General features: G+C 39.2%; 4 protein-coding genes across 7 annotated transcripts in view; 2 read left to right on the top strand and 2 right to left on the bottom strand.

Annotated features, from left to right (window-relative positions):
* Positions 1 to 2,339, bottom strand: part of Lrp2bp (LRP2 binding protein) — a 34,328-nt gene extending 31,989 nt beyond the window's left edge. Inside the window, exon 1 of the mRNA XM_055593597.1 lies at positions 2,291 to 2,339. The gene's annotated coding sequence lies outside the window, so the exon portion shown is untranslated. The remainder of the gene's footprint in view (positions 1 to 2,290) is intronic.
* Snx25 (sorting nexin 25) overlaps positions 1 to 2,662 on the top strand; it is a 148,081-nt gene extending 145,419 nt beyond the window's left edge. Inside the window, exon 24 of the transcript XR_008718584.1 lies at positions 2,586 to 2,662. The gene's annotated coding sequence lies outside the window, so the exon portion shown is untranslated. The remainder of the gene's footprint in view (positions 1 to 2,585) is intronic.
* Positions 2,108 to 8,987, top strand: Ankrd37 (ankyrin repeat domain 37). Of its 3 annotated transcripts, none has more exons than XM_055593601.1 (5): positions 2,108 to 2,382; positions 2,586 to 2,738; positions 4,353 to 4,444; positions 5,006 to 5,212; positions 8,882 to 8,987. In XM_055593601.1, coding segments are annotated over exons 1-5 (480 nt in total). In that variant the 5' UTR covers positions 2,108 to 2,355; the 3' UTR covers positions 8,883 to 8,987. The 3 variants fall into 3 exon arrangements, with proteins under 3 accessions (XP_055449576.1, XP_055449574.1, XP_055449575.1); XM_055593599.1 differs by having other exon boundaries at positions 8,662 to 8,987; XM_055593600.1 differs by lacking the exon at positions 8,882 to 8,987 and adding an exon at positions 7,201 to 7,664.
* Positions 6,507 to 26,803, bottom strand: Ufsp2 (UFM1 specific peptidase 2). 2 transcript variants are annotated; one of them, XM_055593596.1, is made up of 12 exons: positions 26,754 to 26,803; positions 23,834 to 23,913; positions 22,330 to 22,507; positions 22,183 to 22,249; positions 18,931 to 19,088; positions 18,322 to 18,514; positions 16,530 to 16,676; positions 12,110 to 12,274; positions 11,795 to 11,919; positions 8,911 to 8,987; positions 7,658 to 7,782; positions 6,507 to 6,666 (listed from the first exon to the last, which is right to left on the bottom strand). In XM_055593596.1, the coding sequence occupies exons 2-12, from the start codon at positions 23,895 to 23,897 to the stop codon at positions 6,580 to 6,582; spliced, it is 1,386 nt and encodes a 461-aa protein (XP_055449571.1). In that variant the 5' UTR covers positions 23,898 to 23,913; positions 26,754 to 26,803; the 3' UTR covers positions 6,507 to 6,579. The 2 variants fall into 2 exon arrangements, with proteins under 2 accessions (XP_055449571.1, XP_055449570.1); XM_055593595.1 differs by having other exon boundaries at positions 26,566 to 26,797.

Genomic DNA, 26,803 nt, shown 5'->3' with positions numbered 1-26,803 from the left:
CCCCCCCCCCCCCCCCCCCCCCCCCCCCCACATGCACTGGATAAGAGCACTAACACCTACCTGCCAAGCAAGATGTGCTCACTAATGCAATGGTGTAACAACTGTTAGGGGCAACTAAATCTTTCTGATTGGATTTGAAGCCTGCTCTTCAGGAGGGACTATCTATCATACTTGGTACAGGTTCTCAAATAGCCATATTTTTTTGAGACAGGGTCAGTCCGCCAGCCTCAGGATTCTCCATTGTTCACTCCTACAGTTTTGGAATTACAGGTGCTGGTAGCTGTATTTGTTCGGTTTGTTTTTAATGTGGGAGCTGAAGACTGAATTCAGGTTCCTTTATGAGTCAGCAAACACTACCAATTGAGATAGTCTCCCCAGCAGCTTTCCATCTTTTACAGTTGATTTAGTTTCACCTATTTTGAAAAATGTTGCTTTATGTTCTGTAATGTCAAAGACTAGCCTATTTCTCTATGTAAAAATAAACAAGCATATACATTTTGTTAGTATGCAAATTGCATTACAAACAAAATTATACATATACGAAAGAATTGTGTTAAAATTAATTTAAGATTATCAGAAAAGGTTTGAATTGTACCTGTTTTATATACCTATACAACAAGTGTAAAATACAATTTTCTGGCAAAGGAAGGGCCATGAGTAGAAAATGTTTTAAGAAGTTCTTTTCTAGGGAACAGACTCAGACTGTCAAATGATCACCACAATGAGCAGTGTTTCTTATCGAGGAAATATACTGGTTAGTAAAACTAAATGGTTGAGAATTTTGTGACTAGTTGAGAGAGCTGTAACTAATTGTGATAAAGTTGCTGTTCTTTAAAACTAGATTCTAACTGGTTCAGATATATTGTTACAACTATTGAGAAAGAATACTTATTAAAACTCGAAACCAAGTATTTTAATAAAACTTCCTTAATAGCTAGGATTCACAGGAATAAACATAACATTTTAAACTGCACCATATTGTTTCAAATAACTTTTATTTGAGGTTCACCAAAGATAAGTCTCTCACCTATACGCTTCCCCTGCTGTTAACATTACCTTTACCACAATCAGAAGTCACCATTGGTACATTACCAGGAATTCAAACTTTATAGATATTAAATTGTCTTGAATTTCATCGGAAATGTCATTTTTGTTGTTGTTGTTTTAAAAATCTTATCCTAAATTATATTTCTTCTGGACTGTTTCTCAGACTTTCCTATTTATCACGATCTTGACAGCTCTGAGTAGTATGGGCCATGTATCCTGGGATCTGGCTTACTTTATGTTTTAATACGAGTTGTGTTTTAGTGGAGGCCTTCTCATGTGTCACAATTCAGGAGTTCATGCTGTCAACATATCACTAATGTTAACAATTTCCTGACCTAGATAGAATTTGGCTGCTTTCTTCAGTGTAATTTTTTTGTTTTTCTCTTTCCGTATTCCTAGTAAACAGAGTGAGGCCATGCCAGCCTTGGCCAATTCCCTGTATTTATTATTTCCAGGACTAACAGTGTTTCAGGCCCTCTACGAAGGGACACGTGACAATGGGTGGCTTATTTCACAGGAATTGCTACCCTGCTCTCATAGGACCTGACAGCACTGGCTGTTAATTCACTGTTTGGGCGAGCATTTCCTATGGCAACCCCCTCGTTAGGGTCCCGTCGGCGGGGCTCCCAAAGGCCCCGCTGTGGAGTTCCCTTCCCAAGCATCCTGAAGCAGTGCAGGAACCGAGATAGAAGGAAGCTCCTTCCGGCCAGGCTGGAGGCCGAGGACGCGGGGCCGGCGGCGGGGTTACATTTACTTCCCTCTTTTCCGGGCTACGTGCGTAGCCGCAGACACAAAACCGGCACAGGAGACTTCTGCTTCTCCAGAGGGATAAAGGGGCTCGACTCCACCCGGCGGTACGTGCCTAGCTCAGCACGCACCATGGCCGCGGCCAAAGCGCAGAAGCGAGGACTTGCGTCCTCCCCGCCCACGGCCTTCACTGCGCACGCGTTCCGGCGCCGCCCGAGCTTCCCTCCAAAGGGGGCGGGCCCAGGGGTCGAACTGGCCAATCAGCCGTCGGGCTTGCGCAGCAGACCCCCCCCCCCCTTACCCTTCGGCCGGGTTGCGGGATGCACGTGTCTATGTTTAGCTGCGTGAGGCCGCCGCAGGGTTGGGAAAGCCGTGCGGTGGAGAAACTGGCAGTGGGATTGCCCCAGGCTGGGGAGCGGTGGGGAGGAGCCGCCGCCCTTGCCAGTTCCGGAGAGCTTTAAATCCTCCCGAATTCGGCAGCCCCGTGCACTCCTACCTGCCAGTGTGCAGCCTGCGTTGCTCTACACTCCCGGGACTCTTGTCAGCTGCTTTAGGTGGGCGATGCTGTTGCTTAATTGCAACCTGGAGGTGAGACTCGTGCCCCTTTAAGACCGCAGGCTAAGTCTCCCAGAAGTCCATCTTGGGAGGTCTAGCAAGGGTGATAGTTACTGATCGCTGGGTTACCAAGTCAAACCTCGTCAAATTTTTGCTTTCTTTTCTGGTGGAGTGGATTTTCAGCTCAGAGGGAGCTCAGGCAGGACAGGATGTGACAGTCTGTTCTCTTCCTGCAGGAGGATGGCCTCAAGAATTTGCTGGAGGCAGGCACTTCGGTCAACGCACCCCCGGATCCCCACGAGCAGTCCCCTGTTCACCTAGCTGCAGGAGGGGGCCTTGCTTGCTTTCTTCTCTGGCAGCTGCAAACCGGAGCTGACCTCAATCAACAGGTAACTAGGTAACCGACTGTTGCTATGTACAACCCTCACCTCCACCCAGTGTCTGCACCAGCGTTTCCTAGCTGCCAGTTTTAGTTGGGGTAAACATGCACATAAGAATTTACAGTAGAATTATATATACTGCAAGATGTTAATTTGAAACTTTTTTAGTATGCACATACATGAAGCAAAAACAAGCCATGAGATTTAATTTTAATTCAAAATACTGTTTCAGTATGTAATTATATCAGCAACGATTGATGTGGTATTTTATTTTTGCTTTCATAACGCATGTCACAATCCAGTATGTATTTTACTCTTAACGGCATAACTCAATTCAGTCTAGCCACATTTCAAATGCTCTTTAGCAACAGGTGACTACTGGCTATCACTATATAGCATACATCTACAGAAGTTTTAAAAGTACTTGCTGTTACCACAGGCTAACAAATAAAAAACCCAGTACCAGAAATGTGCTACTTCTTTTAGAATTGTTGGCTACTGAGTCATATAGACATCCCAGTCATTACATATTATCACCAATGCTATTATTGGTCATCCTCCAGGTACTGATAGTAAGACTCCATTGCTGGAGGAAACATATAATTGATTCATCAAACATAAATAAAGCTGAGGGAGAAAACAGGAAATAGGACAGGAGCCTGCCACAGAGGAACTCTGAAAGACTCTACCCAGCAGGGTATCAAAGCAGATGCTGAGACTCATAGCCAAACTTTGGGCAGAGTGCAGGGAATCTTATGAAAGGAGGAGATAGAAAAACATGGAGGGGACAGGAGCTCCACAAGGAGAACAACAGAAACAAGAAATCTGGGTAAAGGGGTCTTTTCTGACTGATACTCCAACCAAGGACTACCCATGGAGATAACCTTGAACCCCTGCACAGATGTAGTTCATAGCAGCTAAGTGCCCAAGTGGGTGCACTAGTAATGGGAAGAGGGGCTGTCTCTGACACGAACTCAGTGGCTGGCTCTTTGACCACCTTCCCCTGAGGGGGGAGCAACCTTACCAGGTCACAGAGGAAGACAATGCAGCCAGTCCTGATGAGACCTGATAGGCTAGGGTCAGAGGGAAGGGAGGAGGCCCTCCCCTATCAATGGACTGGGGGAGGGGCATAGAAAGAGAAGAGGGAGTGAGGGTGGGAATGGGAGGGGGCGAGGGAGGAGGCTACAGCTGGGATAAAAAGTGAATTAACTAATTAATACAAAAATAAATTTTAAAAATAAGAAATAAAGCTGGTACTAACCTGGGGGGGGGGAATACTTGCTGTTTGACCAAGTCTCAGTAAACCAGGAAATAATACATGGGAGACATGCCGACTATCAACTCTTCCAGTAGTTTTTAATCTTCATTAGTGTGATGAAGTTTTTAACTACAAACCTTTGGCTCCCTTATACTGTAACGTATGTAAATGTAACTGCATATTTTTATTAAAGGAAACTGTATTAGAGTAAGAGAACTTTATGAAAAATACAGTTAAATAATTCAGTTGGCACACTTTTTCAGTTAAAAGGTAGTTTTCACTGGCTTCCTCAGATAGCTAATATTAGATTGCCCACTGGCTTCCAAAGAATGTGTAGAGAAACTAATGTGCTGTCTTGTCCTAAGGATATTTTGGGAGAAACTCCACTACACAAGGCCGCAAAAGTTGGAAGCCTGGAATGCCTTAGCCTGCTTGTGGCCAGTGATGCCCAGATTGAGTGAGTATAAAGTCAGTGGCTTCAGGCTTTGTGTTTTCTTAGATTAAACTAATCGTATTCCTAAAGCCTAATTATACATGGTCTTAAAGGTCGTGCTTGCCTAACTGGTCATTTCGTGTTCTTGTTTCAGTAGTTATTATCAAATTGGGTAATTAGAAACAGATCCTAAGCATTCAGAGGTGCGGGTCTTCACCATGGCAGATTCCATTACAGTTTTAGCTTAGGAAGAGTCTTCCTATAGAAGTTCTCATTGACTACTGGGTACTCAATATAGTGAATATTGAACACCAGGTACTTCACAGTCATGCAAATTCTTCAATAGTGAAATAAGATAATGGAATGTCCATGATGTGCAATGTGCTAGACACTGAGCATTCAACAGTGAACAACATTTAATTTCCTGGAACTTTCTTTACCCTGACGTGTGTGTGTGTGTGTGTGTGTGTGTGTGTGTGTGTGTGTGTTATTTTGTACCCAGTGTCGGTATGTACTCCAATTTCCTTTGATAGAAAAATAATAAGCAGTAATTTTCACTTAACTCATTTTTTGTCTAAATTTCAGCTTATGTAATAAGAATGGGCAAACAGCTGAAGATCTTGCTTGGTTGTGTGGATTTCCAGAATGTGCCAGGTTTCTAACAATGATTAAATGTATGCAGACAACAAAACCATCAAGCGAAAAACCTGAGGGTCATCCCTGTGCCCCAGTGCTGAGACAGAAACGAGGTTTCCGAAGTATGGAGAATAGAGCTTTGAAAAGGAAGTGTTGGTAAGTGCCTTCCAGCTGCTGCCTGCTTTCTCCTTCAAGGATGTCTCTCTGGCATAGAATTTATTGTACTTTATCAGCATTCTGATCTAAGGTCCAGCAGACTTTTTGTCGTCTTAGTTTTATCATTGGTCATAGTTACTATGTACCATCTTCTAGAGACCAAAATTTGTCCTGTATGGTGAAAATTTGGGAGAGACCACCTTCTTTCAGAAGTCCCCAGCCCACCCCCATCATGTGCCTGTGTGTGTTCAAGGGTGCATGTGGAGGTCAGGAGAGGGCATGGGGTCCCTTGGGTAAGGAAGCAGTTGCCAGAGCCCAGCCTTCTCAAAAGCAACTCTTCCGTTTTGCTCCCCCCTTTTGTTAGCAGGGTCAGGCTGAGTTCATATTCCCAGGCTCAAGAACCAGTTCCCGCCTTGCCCTTCCAAGTAGTTTAATTGTCTGTTAAACCAGTAAAGAATGCAGAACTTACTGTTATCTTAACCAAGGTGCCTAAGTTGTAAAAATATGTAACCAATTGCCTGCCAGCTCCTTCTTTGTCCCCCTTATCACCTTGAGTTCTGGACCAGATGTCTAGGAGGATGGATAAGTTAAGGGCTTGGATTCCAGACTAAATGTCTGGGAGAATGAGTTAAGGACCTTGAAGCCAGGTGCCCTGGATAAGGCCCAGTCTCCAAAAGATGCTCTTTTGCTTAACTAACTTCAATGTCAAAATACAAGTGGATGATCCTGCCGCTCACCCAAGCCCCCCTCATTTTGTGATCTCACCCTTTAAATATGCAGTACTGCTTCCCCTGGGGACAAGGTTCAGATCCTGAGCTAAGTGCTCAGAAAATAAAGATTTCCTTTTTAAAACTTCTGTCTCTGAAATGAGTTTTCATGGCTTCCTCCCTGAACCCAACACTTGGACCTGGGAGGCCAGGCATTTGTAGTGTGTCTGGCTTGTTGCTTGGATGCTGGGATACAAACTCCAGTCCTCGTGATCATACAGAAAGTGTTCTTACCACTAAGCCATTTCTCCAGTCCCCTTAAAATGTCTTGCTGGGTAAGAAGAAGCTTGAAAAAGAGCTTCACTTCAGACAGATCTACAAGCCGTGGCTTTGGCTTACCACATGGCTAAACTTCCCGAGGAGGAAAACTTTCTTCTAAGTGAAGAGAACATTCATGAATTCATGTGTTTACATGACTATGACAATTTGACTGCATACTTTGTTATTTAACTTATTAAAATAATATTCAAGGAATTAAAATTTCTATGCATTCTTTACTGCTTTTGAAAAAAATCATAGTTTAAAGATGCAATTTTAAATTATTCTTTTATTAACATTAGAACAGCTCTTTTATATTTATAGTCTTGACTCCAAGATAATTTAAATTGCATTTGGTCGCTGAGGAAGGCATAAATTATAGTATGCATCCTTGTTCCAAAAGTCTGGGCTTTTCCATCCACACCAGCCCTAGATTTGGAAGAAAGGAACGAAAACCTTTTATAATGTAAGAAAGACTCCACGATGGAAACTAACATGAAGCTCTGGCAGCAGGAACTTGGCATAAGACTCAGATACCAATGTAATTGAATAATTTTCTAAGTGAAGAAAAGTAACTTTTGGGTCTGTGCTAGATGAATTAACACTTTGCTTTTGAAAGGAAAAATGTTGCTATTATATAAAGAAATCATATTTATTTTTTGTTTGGAAGTCAGGAGACAACTTGCAAGAGTTGGTTCTTGTCCGCTATGTAGGCTCTAGGTATTAAACTCAGGTCATCAAATTTGGCAGAAAGTGCTTTTACCTGCTGAATCATCCCACCAACCTGACGTGAGAATTAGCTGGCTATAAATCAATTTAGATTTATACCTTATGTAGTTGATACTATGACAACAAATTCTAAATTTGCCAAAACTTCCAGTCTTTGTAGAATTATGTTATATGTACATAAATGAGTAGTCATATCTTCATAATAACTGGTATTTTGTTTATCTATTGATTAAGTGAGATGCTGATCTAGAGCTGGAGTTCCAGGTGGCTGTGAGCCACCTAAAGTGTGCACCCAGAACTGAACTGAACTGGGACCTGACCTTGGGTCCTCTGCATCAAGGGCAAGAGCTCTTAACTGCTCACTCTTCATCCCAGTACCCGGTCTTAACAGTATAGAAGTTTATCCTGCTCTCTTGTTTTAAGATTTCGACAAGACAATATAACTGTGCTACAAAATCTGTGAAGGAAATGTATCATGTTGCATTAGGAAGTTTAGTCAATAGCAAAGCTTTTGTGATTCTGTTGTATTTCCTTTCTTCTCTACATAGAAACAGAGTTACTCAACAGAGTTAGAAATACTGCTGTGAGGATCATTATCTTGTTATAATAATACCTTGGCTTATCTTTGTCAACAGCCATTTCTGACTTTCTTTGCCTTGGGTCTTAAATATATGTGATACAGATAATTTACCTTTTCCAAGATAACTTGTAGATCTTCAGCACCTGTATAATGTGGGTCTAGAATTAGATATTTTATCTGTCCTGTAGTTTCATTCCATGCAACTCCTAGTATTGTGTGAGCCAATACTCCTCCCCCTAGAAAAAAGAAATATATAGTAGGGCATAAATTAATTTCAATTGCTTATTCAACTAAAATAAAAAATTGATTGTTTTGCCTACTGACAGCATTAGAATAGACTGCCCAATAATGTAAAAGACCAAGATGGCAAATATACTTGAAAGGGTAAGCTTATATATGTAATGACTATTACATATGTTAATATGTAGAAAAGGCAGCTCCTCCCAGTGTAGAGATCACTGAGGAGCTTCTCAGAGCAGGTCCTCTTGCATCTGCTGAGCGTGGCTAGCCTATCTGTGACACTCTACTTCTTATACACTAGAGTGATTCATCTTATGCTTTTTCCCACAGAATCATGTACCTAGCTCAATTATTCAAATCTTTTTATTTTATTATTATTATTTTTAAATGTATGAGTGCTCTGTCTGCATGTACAGCTGCATGCCAGAAGAGGGCATCAGATCCCTTTATAGATGGCCAGGAGCCACCATGTGGTTGCTGAGAATTAAATTCAGGACCTATGGAAAAGCAGCCAGTGCGCTTAACCACTGAGCAATCTCAGCAGCCCCACCAAATCTTATTTTACAAAGAAAACCCAAAGAAGGTTAAGTAGTCTGTTGTGTGATAAAACCAGACAAGTTAGTGACATAGTCATGACTTAGGAGGCTTAATCAAGTGGCTATCACCTTTCAAAATACTACTCTTAGCTCTTTAAATGTTCAAACAGTTATCATTTTCTTTTTAGCATTTATTTTTGGTTACTAATTCTTTTTTGCAACTTCTCTACCCTTGAGAAATTAAAGTCCAAAGAGTAGTGTGTATAAGTTTACTTTAAAATGTTTGAATTTTTATTTTACATCTATTGTCTGTGTACCATGTGATGCACTGCCTGCAAGGATCAGAAGAGTCATTGGAGTCCCTGGAACTGGAACTATGGATGATTGTGACCCACCACGTGGGTACTGGTAACTGAAGCCAGGTCTTCTGGAAAAGCCACCAGTGCTCTTAGACACTAAACCATCTCTCCAAACCCAATTTTAAAATGTTTAAAATGACTAGTTTTTAAGGTAACATTAGAACATACAAATAAGTTTCATTTACTCTCCATTCTGCCAGAAGAATTCAACATGTCCAAAGCACCTTACCAATCATGACTGGAGTGCCAACATTCTGGAAATGGTTGGCCAGTTCCCGTCCTTGAGAGGCCATTTCTGAACCCTGGCTAAATAAAAAGAAGTCATCTATGAAATAACTATTTTCAGCATTGTGTCAAGTAATGAATTTGGTGGGGGCAATACTTTTAATCTTTTTGTTTGTGGATCTGGAAAAAAAAGATGAAGTGGTAGGGACCTGATTCATTGCAACATAAATGCTGACACTTTAAGGCTCCTAACTAGGGAAGAGAAGAAAAGACTGCCGCTTTCCTGCTTCTAGAACTGCATAAAGGGGCTGGATTTTTAACGTGAGATTGAACAGTTTCAAAATTCTTTCTATCTGTAAACTAGGAGCAATAACACCTCTCCCACATATAGATAAAAGATTCTAGGACTAATATATTCTATGAAAAGTCAAGTGTTTTCAAGTACATTATTTCATCGAGTATTTGAAAATGTTAAGTGCTTTCCACTTTTGAGAAGAGAAGGGGAGAATGAAAAGTACATACAGTCCTGAGCATTCCAAGTTGGAAATACTGTGAGTAAAATGTATTAAAATGTATTTAGTATCTCTGCTATCAAACAGCAGATCCCACTGGTTTCCGGTCATGAAAGGTTAACTGGGAGCTAAGATTTGTTGCTACTGCCCACCACTGTCTGAATCTTGTACTGCATATATGAAAGACCAAATGAAAAATTCATCATTATAAAGTTAAAAAAAAATGGTAATCATTAGTAGGAACTATTATTTTTGTGGAATACTAGGTGTTAAGCTCTAGGCTAAGCTGGTAACAAATGTATAATGTATCAAAACATTTTTTAATTTCTTAAACTATGTGCTCTGTGAGTGTGTATGTGTACACTTGTGCCATGGTAAACATAGGGAGGTCCTGGGAATTGAACTCAGGTCGTCAGGTTTGTCTGTAAACGCCTTTCACCTCATTAGCCCCAAACTTTAATTTTTTAAGTAGTTTTTTACTGCTTTATCTGCCATTATTTCTTAATGATTCTCACAGTTCCAATTCTAATTGTGAGATCAGAAATATTATAAGTACTTAGACAATAAATATTACTGTAGTTATCAAATACAAGACAATTTGAAGTCTTATATCAATAAACACAGTTTAAAGCAAGCCCATGGAAACAGTCTTTAAATGTTTAACTTATTTAATTAAGGCAGAAGAAAATTCATCCCCAGATTTTTTATTTTTATGTTGTGTCTAGGAGTTGGGTAGGGTAGGACCCTCAGTAACTGGTTCACCCAAAATAGCTGGTTATTACACTAGGGATAGGCAGAGAATCCTCTCCTGGGGTGATAGATATGGTCCCCCAAACTGCCTAGCCCAATACTTTTGGAAGACAACAATTAAGGTTGTTACCTTAATTGACAATCATGATGTCCATGCTCATGGCTGCACACTGATGGAAAGCGGAGGGAGCACTAGGTCTCCATGGTGTTAGCATACAGGAGATTCTGCTGGCCTGCCTACAGGGCCCCAGCATCTTGAGTCATCACCTGCCTCTGCCATGTGTGCCAGGTGTGTGGGAGCTGTAAGGACCTCCCCAGCTTCCAGCCCCTCTGTGTTCTAGGTGCTCCCTTCTCTCCCTTCTCTCTCTCCTTCCCTCCCTCCCCTCCCCCTCTGCCCTCAAGGCTTACTTGCTGCTTCTACACCTCCTTTAGGCCCTCCTCTCCCTTTCCCCAGTGATCTTCCTTAAACCAGATCTGTTGCGTGTGTGCAGACTATAAGGACTCCCACCACTCCAGCTCTGTTCCAGCCCTTTCCCCCTTTCTGTCCTCTTCTCTGCCCTCATGGTTCTATCCTTGTCCCTCTGCCTGTCTACATGGCTCGCTTGCTGCCTTGCTCTCATCCCCCAATAATTTCCTTATACCAGACTGCTGCGTGGGTAACTCCTTGGGGTACACCTTGGCATGGGCCTGCCATGGTACCCCTTGTGCATCATCGTGATAGACCCTAACACATGGCATACCAAATTCTGTCTTTCTCGACCAAACTTGGCTCCCTGACTTCCCACTACTCCTATAGGAGTAGGCCCATGAAGACATTGACCTTCCTCCTTCACCTTGCAGCTCTCTCTCCCCACTGGCTCCAAATCTCTCTCTGGGGCTTTGTAGGACCCAAAGCACAAGTGTGGTTCCTCAGGCCTCAGTCTGTCTCAGCCTCTAGAGTGGATCGGTCATAGCCTGGGGAATCTCAAACTCAGGCCTGAGCCAAGGCGCTCTTGTATCCTGGGGGCGTTTGGTGTTGACTGCAATAATGTTATGTCTGATTTATTTACCAAAATAAAATTTTATATATATGTAAAAAAAAAAAAATCAGAGTATAATGTTTATGGTGGTTAAATCAACAGCTTCTTAGATGTTTAATAAAAAAGCAATTTATGATTATAAAAACGATTTAGGCTAATTTGTATTTTCTCTTATTTAATTATTAGAATTGTAGGAAATATAAATTGATAAATATTTACATATCATATTTATATATTTACATTTGTTGGTTTATTAACATCTTACCAAGAAAAAGAACAAAAGGAAAACATAATGGTCAGTGGCCAACATTTATTTTTCTCCTTATAAGACTTTCTGAAGATTTAAACATTAGAAAACTACATTTTGTATCTAGAACTCTACCCAAGAATAACATATTTCTAAGTTACCATGAATAGACTAAAATTAGGTCTAGAGAATACATGTATATATCACAGCTGTTTTAAAACAATGAGATTTATAAAGTAATGACGTGAGGAAGAGCAATGATCAGAAATAAATAAGGAGAAAGTCATTTTTCGATTACTTTAATAAAAATGATAAACTGTTATGTAGAAATGATGTGTCTTGTTTATAAAGCATCCTTACCTGACAAACAATATTTTCGAAGTTACACCAATCAGTTGGTTTAGTACCAGCTGTACTTCAATAGATCCAATCCATTGCCGTGATCCAACGAATGTTGCTGGTTTGTCACCGGCATCAACTAGAGCCTTTATGTATCAAAAAAAAAATCTGTATTACTAAAATTATAGTTACGGTATTCTGATTGATTACTCGTAAAATAACATTTTTCCCAAAATAAAAACAAACTGTGCCACAGGGTAATAATAATTATCAATGGCCTATTAAAAGCAAATGAAATATACAATCGATTATAATTTAAAATGGCAAGTTCTGTACCTGCTGAATTTCTCTGTGTGTTGGAATGGACCTCTCTGTGTAACCCTGATGTCTGAACCATGAGCAGATAGTCTGTAGGGATCTATAAGCACATCCCCAGCCATTGTCATCTATCCGATCCTGCATATAATGATGATAAGCATAGATGCCCTGGACCATACAAATCTATAAAAAAATAAATGTAGTCAAATATTAAAGACAAGTACATACTCTTTAGAAAAATGTGAGTCATGGTTACTGTTTTGAGAACTAGACTTTTACTTTAGACCAGCAGTTCTCAACCAGTGGGTTGCGAACTTTTTCACAGGGGTTGCCTCAGACCATTGGAAAACACAGTACCAAAATTACAGTTATGACATAGCAACAAAAATAATTTCATGGTTGGGGGTCACCACAACATGAGGAACTGTATTAAAGGGTCACAGCATTAGAACCAGTGAGAATCACCCCTTTAGCCCTTATAAAAATGCCTTCACAGAATAATGACCTTAGTATGATATTCTTTTGGCTTTTTCCTATACATCCAGAGTCCTTACCAGTGAACTTGCTTAGAAACCTGCTTAAAAAGATGTATGTTCTGGCTTAACAATGCCAGGTCCTACATTTTCCCCTTTCTTAATTTAATTTAATTTCAAATATGCCAGTGGCTATCTGATCATGAAGCTTTATGATTTTCTTGGCTAGAAATACCCTTTTTGCAATTAATTTTACGGCATAAGCTCCGTTTCTATTTAGGTCTCTGATTAAATGCCAGGAGGCTTCCGTGACTACCTACTTAAAAATGGCATGCTCACTTTCTCACCACCTACCCATGTCATGGCTGTCAACTCTCCTAAATTCATGTATGTATGCACATATATATATTTAAATTTTCAAAGTCATTTTAGCTATTTCATAAATAACTCATTATAGTTTCAATGTCTGCCTGTCCACACCAGCATGTGGGCTAGTAAGTCTATGCTGTACCTTATTCAAATATTTCTAGGTCCTAGCTTCCACAAAAGGCAGGACACACAGCTGATAAACATGTTTATAAAAATGATGGCCTGTGTATAATGGGACACAGGAACAGTGGATAATTAGGCCACTCAGGTAAAAAGAAAAACAGCTGCCCTCAAAGATCTGTGTGCCCATCTCCAAAGCAACAACAATCCTACTTTTATGTAACTAAGGATTTTAAAGTGGAGAGTTAGGAAGACTATCCTGGGCTATCCAGGCAGCCGCTACAGGCACACATAAGCATTTTTTTTTTAATCACAGAGGAACAAGAGGAATCAGTTCTCAGTGCTGTAACCACAGCCAGGGAATGCCAGCAACTACCTGAAACTGAGGAAACAATGGTTACTCTTCAGGAACCTGTGGAGGGAGCCCTGGGGATACTTTTACTTCAATCAAGTGATGCTAATTTTGGACTTAAGCTTCCAGAACCGTGACAGACACATTCCTACAGTCTGCAGCTACCTGGCGTGTGTCTGTCATCTGTCACAGCCCTCATAGCAGATGAGTCGTCCTCTTTAGAAGTTCTTCCTAATAGTAGGCAGTAGTTATGTACTAGAAGGAAAAGGAAAAATTCAGGTATATGTTGGACATTAAATAATTTTCTAAAGGAAAAATTGAAGTACCATCATATATAAATATAAAAATACTTAAAAGTAAATAAAAAAAACCCCTTTCAAATTAAAATTACAGAATACAACAAAGTTAGTGCTTTATCTGAAATTTAAAACTTGACATTAGAAAATAGGAAAGATTAATGATAGGCTAAATTCTAATTTAGGAAGTTAGAAGCAACACATTAAATCAAAGAAACAAAGCCAAAAATTAGTGAGAATGACAACAAGGGTTATAAAGAGGAGTCAACAGAGGCAAATTGTTAAAGAAAGGGAAAAATCATAAAGTGAGATGAAGAATTAAAAAAGTATAATTATACTAGGAATCAAAACCTAGGGAAATATGACTCACAAAGGTGAAAGCATCCCATATCACTAACATAGCTCAGTGTTATTAAGAATATTCCCAAAGGAGCTAGAGAGATGGCTCAGCAGGGAAGAGTGCATCCAGCAGAGGACCTGAGCTCAGTTCCCAGCATCCACTTCAGGCAGCTCACAACCGCCTGATCATCCAAAACTTCTGGCTTCCACAGTCGCCTTCACACGTATACATACACACACAATTAAAATAAAATCCATGTAAAAAAGACTATCTCACAAAGAAAATGCTAAGTCCAGGTTGTTTTCACGGTAGTCATATCAAATGATCAGGAAAATACCATGCCAATCATATATAAACTCTAAAAATTTAAGAGATGGAGCACTCCCCAACTCATTTCATAGGTTGTATATTACTGATACGTTTTTAATTAAGAGGAACTTATAAGGAAATATCAGTTACAAATATAGATGAAAAAAATCTTATAAAGTATTATTAAACTGACTCCGTCAGTGAATAAGACATGACAATGAACACGGTAAACTGGATTTATATGACACAAATCCATTGTAACTGGGAGATCAGATGAAGTATTTAGTGGTAAATAACATGAAGTTCATAACTTTCTTTCAAATGGTTCAGGAGAATACAGAAACATTCAAAAATGAAAGAATTAGCAAATGTTTATAATTTTTCATATACATATGCACAAGTCTACAGAAAGCTGTCTAAAAAAATCACAAAAATCCCAGAAAAAATTATACAAACGTTTATCATATAGGAATCAAGATAACTAAACCAGAGTAAGACAAAATAAATTTTAGATGTAGGACGTTGAGTGAAAACAATTTGTAGGAGAGTACATATACAATTGTAGGATTTTTATAAAACTCACAATGAAACAAATATTGCTAAAGTAATTTATATTTTATTGAATATATATATATGAAGCTCTTAAAAGTGGAAGGATGACTGTATCTTTGTGCAATGGCCCTTTAGTACACATAGAAAACTGTCCCAGGACTCCAGTGCAAATGTAAAACCTTGGATACTTAGGCTCTTTATAAAAAACGGCATAGTATTTTTTTTTATAACACATGTTGTACATCGTCTGTCATACTTAAATAATCTCTAGATTACCTATCATAGATTTAAAACGATGCTCCAGGAATACGCTGATGGCTAAGACCAAAACTGGGCTCCTCAGTTCTCTCGCAATTATATGATAGCAACTATTCATTTTGAGTTTTAATATTCCCTTGCTAAAGCTCATAGACACTCAGAAGGTACTGAAAGAATGCAATAAAAAAATGGCCAATCATATTTTTTCCTTTGGATGAGACATGCACATTAAACTTAGCAGTAAGAGCAGAGGATAAAGTTGCAAAGAATGTATGCTGAACAGCTCAAAGACAACTAAAACAATGCAGATATAGGAGGCAGAAGGCTGACAAACGGAGAGAAAAGCCATCAGGAGCCAAAGTACACACAGGAAAAGCAGCAGAATGACAGCAAGGAGCCTGCCTTTGGAGAGCCTGAGCCAGCTTTGTTTCTAAGAGGCCTTGCTGTTCCTGTGCTCCTACTCCTGGATGACGGTGAGATTCTTTTTAGTGGCCTTCATGTATCCTTAATTTAACCCCTGTTCTCACTCAACAACAACCCAGTTATCTAAGTTATCCTGAAAGTCTATCTTTGCAACCAGATGCATGCTGTATAGTATAGGAAGTCTGGCATCTTAGCCTTGTCCACATTGTGGCCTGGGAAGATTATGCCCTTAATTAGCATCATTTGTCAGGTGCAGAATGAGAAGGAACAAACGTTTAGAGAAATCAGAGAATGTCATGTTAGTAAGAGGTATGTGGAAAATACTCTCTACTTAAAACCTTTTTATATCATTAATTACTGCTGTCTTTTTAAGGCAGTCTCCCTGACTAGCCTAGAACTTGCTGAGATTAAAGGCATGTGTGCTACCAGTCTCAGCTAATTAATGTGTGTGTATAGAGATTTCTTTTGTGTGTGAGTGCTGCAAGATAGCATAAGATCTCCTAGAGCTGCAGTAACAGCAGCTGTGAGTCATTTGATGTGGGGCTGGAAACTGAACTCATATCCTCTGGAAGAGCAGCGGATATTCTTTAACTACTAAGCCTTCTTTCCACCCACTAACTACAGCTATCGTAAATGAGGGCTTTTTTTGTTTTTGTTTTTCAAGGCAGGGTTTTTCTCTGTAGCCCTGGCTATCCTGGAACTAGCTCTGTACCATAGGCTGGCCTCAAACTCAGATTCGCCTACCTCTGTCTCAATGCTGGGATTAAAAGTGTGTGCCACCATACCTGGCTCCTTAAATGAGGTCTTAAACAAGGCTTAAGGAAGACAAGTGCTAACTATTTTTTAGGGGTGACACACACTCAATTCTTAAAAACTTCTCTTGGGAAGCAATGTAAAACAGTGAACGGCAACAATCGGTCAACTCATGAAAGCTAGTTAAACTCACCATACTACCATCTATATTAGGAGGACTCAGGTAAGCATGTGGGTTTCTAATGCAGCCATCTTTATATGGTTCATCTGGAAAGTGATAAGCATTAACCCTTTTGAAATAAGGTCTGTCATAAGGCAGATTGAAGAGATCATGTAACTCCTAAATAAATCAGAATGAACAGACAAAAGAATTTTAGATTTTTAGTTAATACACTCAAACTCAAGAATTATAAAACAGAAAATACATTAGCTATACGTTTTCAGAAACATTACTTAATTCATTAAGGTCAATGAGTGAATAAGCTGAAACCAATTTACACTACTCTAGAAAAGACTAGAAAGACAAAAATGTGAAGACAACTTGCTAGAATTGGGATATTTTGTAAATCAGAAATTGTAACTCACAATGATATATATATATATATATATATATATATATATGTCAAAGTATTTTGGAAAACAATGTTCATGTACTTTAGACATTTAAATGCACTTATTAAATACAAAGTAGAAGTCAATGACTTAAAATCAACCAAGATGGCATGAATAAGAAATATTTACCAATGTTAATAACACTTTGTTTTTTCAACTGAATAAAAACATACAATACTTATTCTAAAGTCTGGCCAATTGCCAGTGTTCTCTAGTGGTTTCACCAGCTCAGCTTGTGTAATATCTGAAAATCAGCCTTTTTTGTTGTTGTTGTTACTTTTTAAATTTTAATTTATATATTTATTTATTACACTTTATTTACTTTGTATCCCCACTGCAGCCCCATCCCTTGTCTCCTCCCAGTCCCACCCACCTTCCCTCTTCTCCCACTATGCCCCTTCCCTAGTCCTCTGATAGGGGAGGACCTCCTCCCCTTATTTCTGACCCTAGCCTATCAGGTCTCATCAGAACTGGTTGTATTGTCTTCCTCTGTGGCCTGGCAAGGATGCACCCCACAGAGGGAGGTGATCAAAGAGCCTGTCACTGAGTTCATGTCAGAGACAGTCCCTGTTCCCCTTACTAGGGTAACCACTTTTGTTGTTTTGTTTTGTTTTTGAGACAGGGTTTCTCTGTGTAGCCTTGACTTTCCTAGATTCACTTTGTAGACCAGGCTGGCCTCAAACTCACAGAAATACGCCTACCTTTGCCTCCCTGAGTGCTCAGATTACAATGTGCCAGTCTGAAAATCAACTTTTATCTCCAACTTTTGTAGCAGTATAGAGGATTAGTGTTATATTACTTCTTAGGAGCAGAGTTTAGGACATAACTCTTAATAAGTGCCAGGCAAGGCTACAGGTCCAGAAAATATATTCTAAAAACCAGTCCTTCTGTTGATAAATTTCATTTCTTTAAATGCTGGACAGGTTTTTCTCCAAGACTTTTTCAATGAAGCTTGAATAACCTTATTCATGGCTACAATATTACCATACATCATAATTAGAATTACCATGGATTCCACCATTCCTTTTGTACTGTACTATTGTCTTTCTCATGAATCTGGGGGTAACAGAGGAGAAACGAATTTCTTAACATCAGTTACTCTAGGCATGTAAGCATCTTTCCATTTATATTTTCCACTATAGAAAATGATAAATTTTCATATTTATATGAGTCATACTGAGCATCTGAAATTAAAATGTTACATACTATACTAAACTACAATGTTTTCATTACAAAGAAATAAATTTCATGAAAGAAATGAGCACATTTCTATATTTTTAAATTAAACCACGAAATAATTTAGATTCATTGCAAATTCTACTTATGCACAAAATGAACAAGAGACTCTTTTTGTAATAATAATAATCTTTTACCTTTCTATATGCTTGCAGTTGACCATCTGGAATTCCTGATGGATATAAAACTGTTACAAGATTTTTTTCCCCTGGCAGTAGAAAGTGCAATGGTTCAGGGACCACAATAGATGTTCCTTTCATATATCTCAAAATGCATTTTTCCACATCAACTAGCTGTTTAAGAACTGCATCCACTAGAAGTTTGCGCACTCTGTACGAGAAGATGTTTAAGTGAATTAACAAAAGGTACAGTGGCTAAAATGAAAACCTTCACTAATACGCCCTGAATAGGGTAAACAATTTTACTGACAAGGTTTGTCAATCAAAGTCTAAATTATGCAAAGCCAAGTAACTGTATTTGCTCTGGGTGGATAAAGGGAAGCCTTCTTGGTTTCGGCATGCTATCCAACTTCTTCCAAGTAAGTAGGTAATTAATTATTCCATTACTTTTAGGTTGATAACAAGAAGTATACCACAGTAAAAAATAGGAAACAGGAGTATTTAACAGTAAAAAAACCCCATCATTCTGAATAGGACTTATGTAACATTTCTTTAAAAATCGAGTTCTGATCACTTTATAGAAGGGCCTTCATTTAAATTTAGCAGTAGTACTTTAAAAATACCTACTTTCCCCATGTTTCTTCTGGAGCAACAGATAGAACTGTATCGATTGGCAGGTTCATATTAATGTAGTGGTGTTCTTCATTTTCCCTTTCAATGATGGGGGCCACAGCTCTCAGAGAGGTCGATATTTCCAGCATGAGATCTATATTTACTATTTGTTGCTATACAGACAGATAGTAGGAGTCAACTTGTGGAACATTAGACATTGAATATAAAGGGTAAATAGTGTATCAAAGGGTGCTTCAAAGTAAACTGCATGAATGTGGACTATTTGGTAAGGAAAGATGGACTCATAGACTGTCCATCTGTTTATTAGTGTTAGAACTATGTGTACAGCTCACTGGGTTATTATGCTATTCTTTTCACTTTTACACAGACCTAAAAGTAAAAACAAACAAACAAAAAACCATCAAATAAAACTGTTCAGCAGGTGTATTTCTATGAGTTTGAGGCCAGCCTGGTCTACTTATCAAGATCTAGGCCAACTGGAGTTGCATGGTGAGATCCTGTCTCAAAAAAAAAACAAACTGATTAAACAAAAAGTACCAAACCCCTCAAACCAGGCACTCCTGGTATAGGACAATTCTGAAGTTATTTTCTGTGTATCGAACAAGTTAGCAGAGTAGAGAATGCCAGGAGTAAGGCTCCTCGCGGAGACTAGCTAGAGAATGTGTGAAGTAAAGTGGAAGTGGAAGCAGAAATACAATTTATGCGGATAAACATGTTTATGCATTTTGTATATGTGTGTCTGTATGTATAATAAACATGCATGTGTATGCTCTGTGGAGAATTGCTGATTCTCAAATTAGAACAGGGAAAGTACATGACACATTTGGATTATTCTGTGGATAGAAAAGTAGGGGCACCAAGAAAATTTCAAAGGATACCAGAGCCATCTTGAAGAAACTTCTATTGACCAAATCTTGGGAAACATAAATATTAAAAGAGCTAACAATGGGGGCTAAAGAGATTGCTCAGTGTTTAAGGTCACGTACTTCTCTTGCACAGGACTGGAGTTCAGTCCCCAGAACCCACACTGGATGGCTATCACCTGTAACTCCAGCTCCTAAGGGATCTGCTGCCTCATGTGTCCAAGGGCACCTGTACTCACACACAAAAACCGACCCCCACCCTATACACACACAACAATTAAAAATAATAAAAAAGAAATCCTAAAACAAACAAACAAAATAATTAATGGTGGCAACAGAGTTGAATCCATTGCATAACCTAAGTCCCCACTTTGATCTCTACCTAAGGAAGAAACTAGTTATACAATACCCCAGCTTCCAAGACACTAAACAGAAAAAAAAACTTGTCTATGCACAATGTCATCAGGTAAACACAGAAGGAAATGACAAACTTATAAAAAAAAAAAAAACAAAAAACAGCCTCTCAGATATTAGTATTATCAATGGGATACTTTTCCCTGAGCTGTGGGAAGTGTACCTGGAACTTAGTTCCCACAACTAAGGATGAGTGTGAGGGTGAGCCATAGGGTTAGGGCTAGGGCTATGTGGGTAAAAATATGACGAGGTAAACCTATGGTCTCAGACTACCTTTCCATGAGACATTAGATGTAATGTAAAGCACAGTACTTTCACAGTGGATAAAGCTGGCAAATACCACGAGTAACTTCTAGAAATTTCAACATCACCAGTGTAGAACACATTGCAAGCACATGCTTGTTTAATATGATATACTAAAACACAACATAAATTCTATAATATGTCAGCTAATGATACAAGACTCTAACCACAAGCACGCGCAAAATGAACCCATTTTGGGGAACATAGTGTTGTATGTACTGCCACATACTCCTGAGTATATTCCTTTCAAGAATTTTCTAACTATTACCTCTAAGCCATGTTCGTTGTACACTCCACGCTTTTAAAGTTAACGCTTTACTAGTGTTACTAGTATATCTCAGGGTTATCTTAAATATAACCCACACTGACCTCATCTTCTCCAACATGAAGGCTAATCTTTGCTGTCAACTGGGTACATCTGGATACATCCAGTTAGGAAACCCAACTGGAGAACTGCCTCCATCAGACCTGTTTTTGGGTATTTCCTTCATTGCCGATTGATGAAGGAGGGTTTAGCCACTGTGAGTGGTACCATTCCTGGGCAGGTGGTTCTGGGTAGTACGAGAAAGCTAGCTGAGATGAGCCAGGAGAGCAAGCCAGTAAGCAGCTTTGCTCCCCGTTTCCTACCTCCATTCCTACTCTGCCTTCCCCCAGTGAAAGTCTGTAATAGAGACCTATAAACCAAATAAGCCCCACCCCACCCCCAAGTGGTCATGGGGTTATCAAAGGAACAGAAAGCAAACTACAACACTCACCACCTTCCACATGTACCCAAGGAAGGAACTAGTTATGCATATCCAATTAGTTCTAAGTACAGCCCTTTCTGTCTCTTAAATATGTGTATGGCAGTTAGTGCTGACTGCCAACTTGACAGAATCTAAAAGCACCCAGGAGATGGGCTTCTGGGAATGCCTATTCTGGGATTGTCTTGATTAGGTTAAATGAGGTAGCTCCATTCCATGACTGGGATCTTGGACTGTATAAGTAAAGGAGACTGAGCATTTATTGCTCTCATTCTAACCATCTGGGTCAAGTTCCTGCTGCCTTGACTTCCCCTCCATTAGCTAAAATAAATTCTCTTAAGTTAGTCTGGTCAGACTCTTTTATCACAGTGGTGGAAAAAGAAGCTATGACAATGGTCAGACCTTGCCGCTTTCCTTTTCATAGACAGTGGTTCAGTTAATGCCTCCTGTCCAGCCTAGAAAAGCACTGCAGGAATAATCTTGTACAACTTTCTACCTTGAGAAAAATGTCTCTGGTGTTATGCATGTGGTAGGGGCTCCATAGCACTGGTTTAAAAAATCAGTAGAACAAACAGACAATATATAAAAATAAAAAAAAAAAGAAATCCTTCAACATTTGTTTGTCTTGCATTACATAATGTATCACTTTATCAAGTTTATGGATGGGTCCTTTCATTTACTTCTAAGTAATTTGTAACCCTACTCAAATCAGTTTTGTTTTTCCAAGAGCAAATTAAAATAAAACTGTCAAAATTACACATTGCAATAAGAAAAGAAGTTTAGATATGTAAAATAGACACATAGTATTTCTAGGCCTCAATATTCTAGGAGGGCAAGATAATTATCACTCACATCTCACTTAGCTCCAAATCTACAGACTTAATTTTTTATTTTAACCAGTAGAGAAAACAAGATTTGCTTACCGTGTCAGATAACTTTTTGTCTTTCTTTTTTAAGAATTTTCGTTTTGTATTTTCTTCCTGATCAAATCTACAATTTCAATATACAAAGACATTTACAAGTACGATAGGAGGCTTTAAAATATTTCCACAAACTCTTCAGATACTCACTGAATGAAGTGCACTAGGTCTTTACAGGCAGAGCTGTCGGCCAGCTCTCCTGTGTTCATGTCGCTGTTCGGCCACAGGTACACGGAGCTGCTGCAAATTCTGAAGACAAGAGCATCTGAAGATAGCCTGGCAGTGAGGTCACTCAACACCTGTCTTAGTGCGTTCTTGATAAACATTTCTAAATGAAAAGTAAGCAAGTTAGAAAGATCTTCAACTTTCAACATTAATGTTTTTAAACATGACAAAAGTAGAAAACAGTAAACATAACTCTCAAATAACCTCCTATATCTTTCTTTCATCCTTCTTTGCTCGCTCTTTCTTTCTTTCTTTCTTTCTTTCTTTCTTTCTTTCTTTCTTTCTTTCTTTCTTTCTTTCTTTCTTTCTCTTTCCTTCTTTCTTTTTCTTCCTTTCTTTTTTCTCTTCCTTCCTTTCTTCTTTCTTTTCCTCCCTCCCTCCCTTTCCTCCCTGTCTCCCTCCTTCCTTCCTTCCTTCCTTCCTTCTCTTTCCTCTCTCTCTCTCTTTATTTCCTTCTTCTTTCTCTCTCTTGGCTGTACTAGGCTCACTTTGTAGACCAGGCTGGCCTTGAACTCACAGAGAGCTGCCTGCCTCTGCCTCCCTGAGTGCTGGGATTAAAGGTGTGTGCCACCACACCCAGCAACCTCCCCAAATTTTCAATCACTATCACAAGTTTCGCTTCTCCATTTTTAGGATTCTGAGACCATAAATTTTACCTAACAGTGTTTACTATATCCATAAAAATTTATAATCAATACTTATTTTTTTACAGTCATAAAAATTTTCATTGCCTCAAAAAGAAACGCTGCCCTAATTTGCATTAACTTTTTGTGCCCCCCTTCACTTTTCATTCCTTCCCTTCGAACATCTGTGGCTCTAACATCACAGACAGCATCTTCAGGAATGATTTCACTTGTTATCAGGGAGGGGGTTAGCTGTTTTCCTTCAGCCCTTGATTCTGAAGCGGCATCCTAAAGAGTATCACAAATCAGTGGTGACTTTCCACACTCCTCCCTGCACATTCTTTAGCTCAGGGCTTGGCATCAGCCTCAGCCAGAAGCTATCCTGGGATTTGCTTTATACAAATCCTGATTTTCTTCTTCTAATTTCTTGTAACATTCCAATAAACTACAGTATTTAAAGGAGTTGGGTACACGGACATGGGTCATATAATTACAACTCTGCAACATATAGTTCCAGGTACTCTATTTACATTGTGTTCAATTTTACTCTATTGTGTGTGTGAGAAGAGACAGTTTTCTTCAATACAGCCTCAAAGATTCGAAAGGAAGGTTAATTTTTTTTAAATATACACAAAGGTGCCCAATGGGCTGGTAAGGGACTTAGAATATAGTATCTAAATTTGAATCCCATTTAATTTGAGTTTATTTTTCTTATCTCATTAACTCATTTTTCTTTACAAAGTGAAGGGACTCTCGATATATATCATTACAAATTGTATAATAAAAGACGTTTTTGGAAGACATACCTTTAGGAGGTGCTAGCTGAAAAGCCAGATCAAATCCTCCTCTTATCCTGAAGAGTAGATCCATGGTTTGGGGAAATCACCTTGAACAAATGAAACCACAGCTCCCTTGTAAAGCAAGACAAACTCATCTTCATATAAATTAGAATCTACTTCAGTTTAGGACATTGCACTAATTAAACTCAATTCTTCTACTTATTTCATGAGTTAATTCCTTATGCATGATTATACAACAACCCTTGTAAATCTAAAACAACAACAACAACAACAACAACAAAAAAAAAAAAACAAGTTTTCAAACCTTAATCACATACTGAAATCACCTAGGGAGCTTAAAATTCTGACACCTAGAAGTAATAGAGAGTCTAATTAGTTGGCATAAGGCTGTCCCAGGCATAAGAATATGTAATAACCCCCTTCCTTTCCTAGTGATTACAAAGTGATTACTGCTAATCAATCCTGATGCATTTAGCAATGACATGAAAATATCAGTGGTAAAAAACTAGCCTCGCATGCTGAGAGGCTGTGGCCAAGCCAGTGAGAGGAAAGTAACTACTGATGGAGAGAGTATACACTGGTAGAACCCATCATCTTAAAAGGTCCAACAGTGATTTTACACTTAGAAAATACACCAAGATCAGAGTACAGGGATGTGAACCCAACTCCCAGAAGTGGAAATAGCACATAGAGAGAAAGCATGTTAGACAGGATTTACATGGCTTGGGACAATGGCTGCCATAACACAGAGAAAAAAGCATCTGCAAAATGGAAAAGACTAGCAATTCTTAATTTGGATCCGTATGCGGAGTCTGAGGTAGCAAATGGTATATGACAAAAGACCTGTATCATAATGTGTGTGTTTGTGAGTGGGCATGTGTAGAGGGTGAATCTTGACCTTCAAAGATTTTATGAGATTCTTAAAATAGTTCCTAAACAGGCTGAAGAACTACATTACACCTGTGATGCTTTGAGAATGACTCCATAGGCTCATGTCTGAATACTTGATTCCCAGTTGGTGAAACTGTTTGGGAAGGATTAAGAGGTGTGGTGTTGCTGGAGCAGGTATGTGATGGAGGCAGGCTTTGGAGCTTCAAAAGCCTCCCGCCATTCCCAGTATGCTCTCTGCCTCCTGCCTGTGGATCAAGATGTGAGGTCTCATTTGCTGCTCCTGAGGCTTCGCCATGCCTCTGCTTTTTCACCATAGATGTTAACTCTCTGGAACCATAAGCCCAACTAAACTCTTGGCCATTGCATGGTGTCTTATAACAGCAACCAAAAGGATACGAACACAGAAGAGCCCTATTCTGAAACAAATAAGCAACTACTCCTGCCACTGCACTAAATGACTAGACACTGGGCTTATTGTTACCTTTGATCCTCACAATATGAAGTAGGTACCATTACAGTTTTTTATTTTACATTTCTTGTCACATTTCTTATTTAATATGTTGTAACCTGTATACCATGTGTCCCAATTTCACTTCACTGAATTTATTCTAAGCAAACAACAAAAAAGTTCAATACATAATGCTGTCCATTTATCCTGTTGTTTATAAGAAACCAAACCCCAAAGAAATGAAAAATACTATGAGAGCTTACCCACTCTTGAAAAATACTGTAAGACATTTGATAAAGAACAATACTACCATTTGAATTTAAAAAATATTTAAATAAACTGAAGATTTCGAAGACAAGCAAGAGAAACTTTCAGCTCTGGTACTTATTCTATGATCTTGGTTAAATTAGTCACTCATGTCTACTCTCTTCTGTAAACTTGGAAAAAAAGTTACAACTTGAAGTTGTTATGACAATCCCTCAAGAAACCATATGGGAAACAGGCAGAGTCGCTTTAGGCTTCTGAAGCAAGATGCTCTCTGAAGATGTACTACTCAAGCTGAAAATTAAAAGGCAAGTAGCCAGGAAAAGAAGTCTTAAAATTTCCAAAGGGAAGAGGTATTCTCTGTATGTATGTGTGCCCTTTCCAAGCAGAGTGACCAATTACTGAAGGCCTACTTAAAACAACATCTAGGAAGACTGCTGTGGTGGGATATGATTGTAATCCCAACACTTTGGACAAGGAGGCAGGAAGATCAGTGTATCAAAGTCATTCCCAGCTGTATGGACAGTTCAAGGACAGCCTGGGTTTTGTGAGACTCTGTCTTAAAAAATCAAAGCAAAAGACAACTTAGAATATTACCCAACTGGATGATGGTAAACAAAGGTCAAGAATGGTAAGTGTAAAGAGCGTGATAATATAGACACTCAGAAGTAGAATCCAAAAGATTTGATTACTGACTATATGTTCTTGAGATGAGGCAGGTTTGTTAAGTGTTTGGTGGGCACAAGAGGGGGTAAGCTGTGTTATCTGCAGAGATGCATATTCCGAAGTAAGGGTGTAGGGAGAGCAGGAGGAAATGATGAGTCAGCACTGCAGCTGCTGCGTTTGAATGATCTATTTAAGTGGAAGCAGTTAACTAGATCCATGAACTGGGTTCAGAAAGAAAGCTTGGGGTGTAAAGTATACCTGAAGAAGATAATAATATATGGTACAGATGGCAGGACCTGGCTGAGTGAGGGGACAGGAGGAAAAACGACAGTGCTACGCCACGTAAGCAAGGAAATAGACTATTTGGTGGAAGTTAGGCCTATCTTTTCAAAATCAAAAGTTATTTTTCACAGCTTCCAAATACAACAAATGGTGCCTTGACAAATAGTGTCAAGATGCATTTACTGACCTGGAGCGTCCCGTGTCAGAGTGCTGCTGGGGCGCGAGGTCCCAAGAGACCCAAGTGAGGAAATTTCGCACAGCCACCTTTGGCCCCTTAGGGGTAGCTTCTTTCAGGGGCCTGGGACCATTCTCCTAACGGCTGCCGAAGTCCTAGGGCTAAATATGGAGAGGTCACTGACAATCAGAATCACTTACCAGGCTCACCACCTGGCGACGGAAGAAAACCCACTTCGCGCTACCTAGGC

The sequence above is a fragment of the Psammomys obesus genome, unplaced genomic scaffold, assembly GCF_907164565.1.
Source record: "Psammomys obesus unplaced genomic scaffold, mPsaObe1.curated_primary_1811, whole genome shotgun sequence".
NCBI classification, from domain to species: Eukaryota; Metazoa; Chordata; class Mammalia; order Rodentia; family Muridae; genus Psammomys; species Psammomys obesus.
Note: the sequence above shows the minus strand (reverse complement) of the source record. Positions and strands in the feature narration are given on the sequence as shown.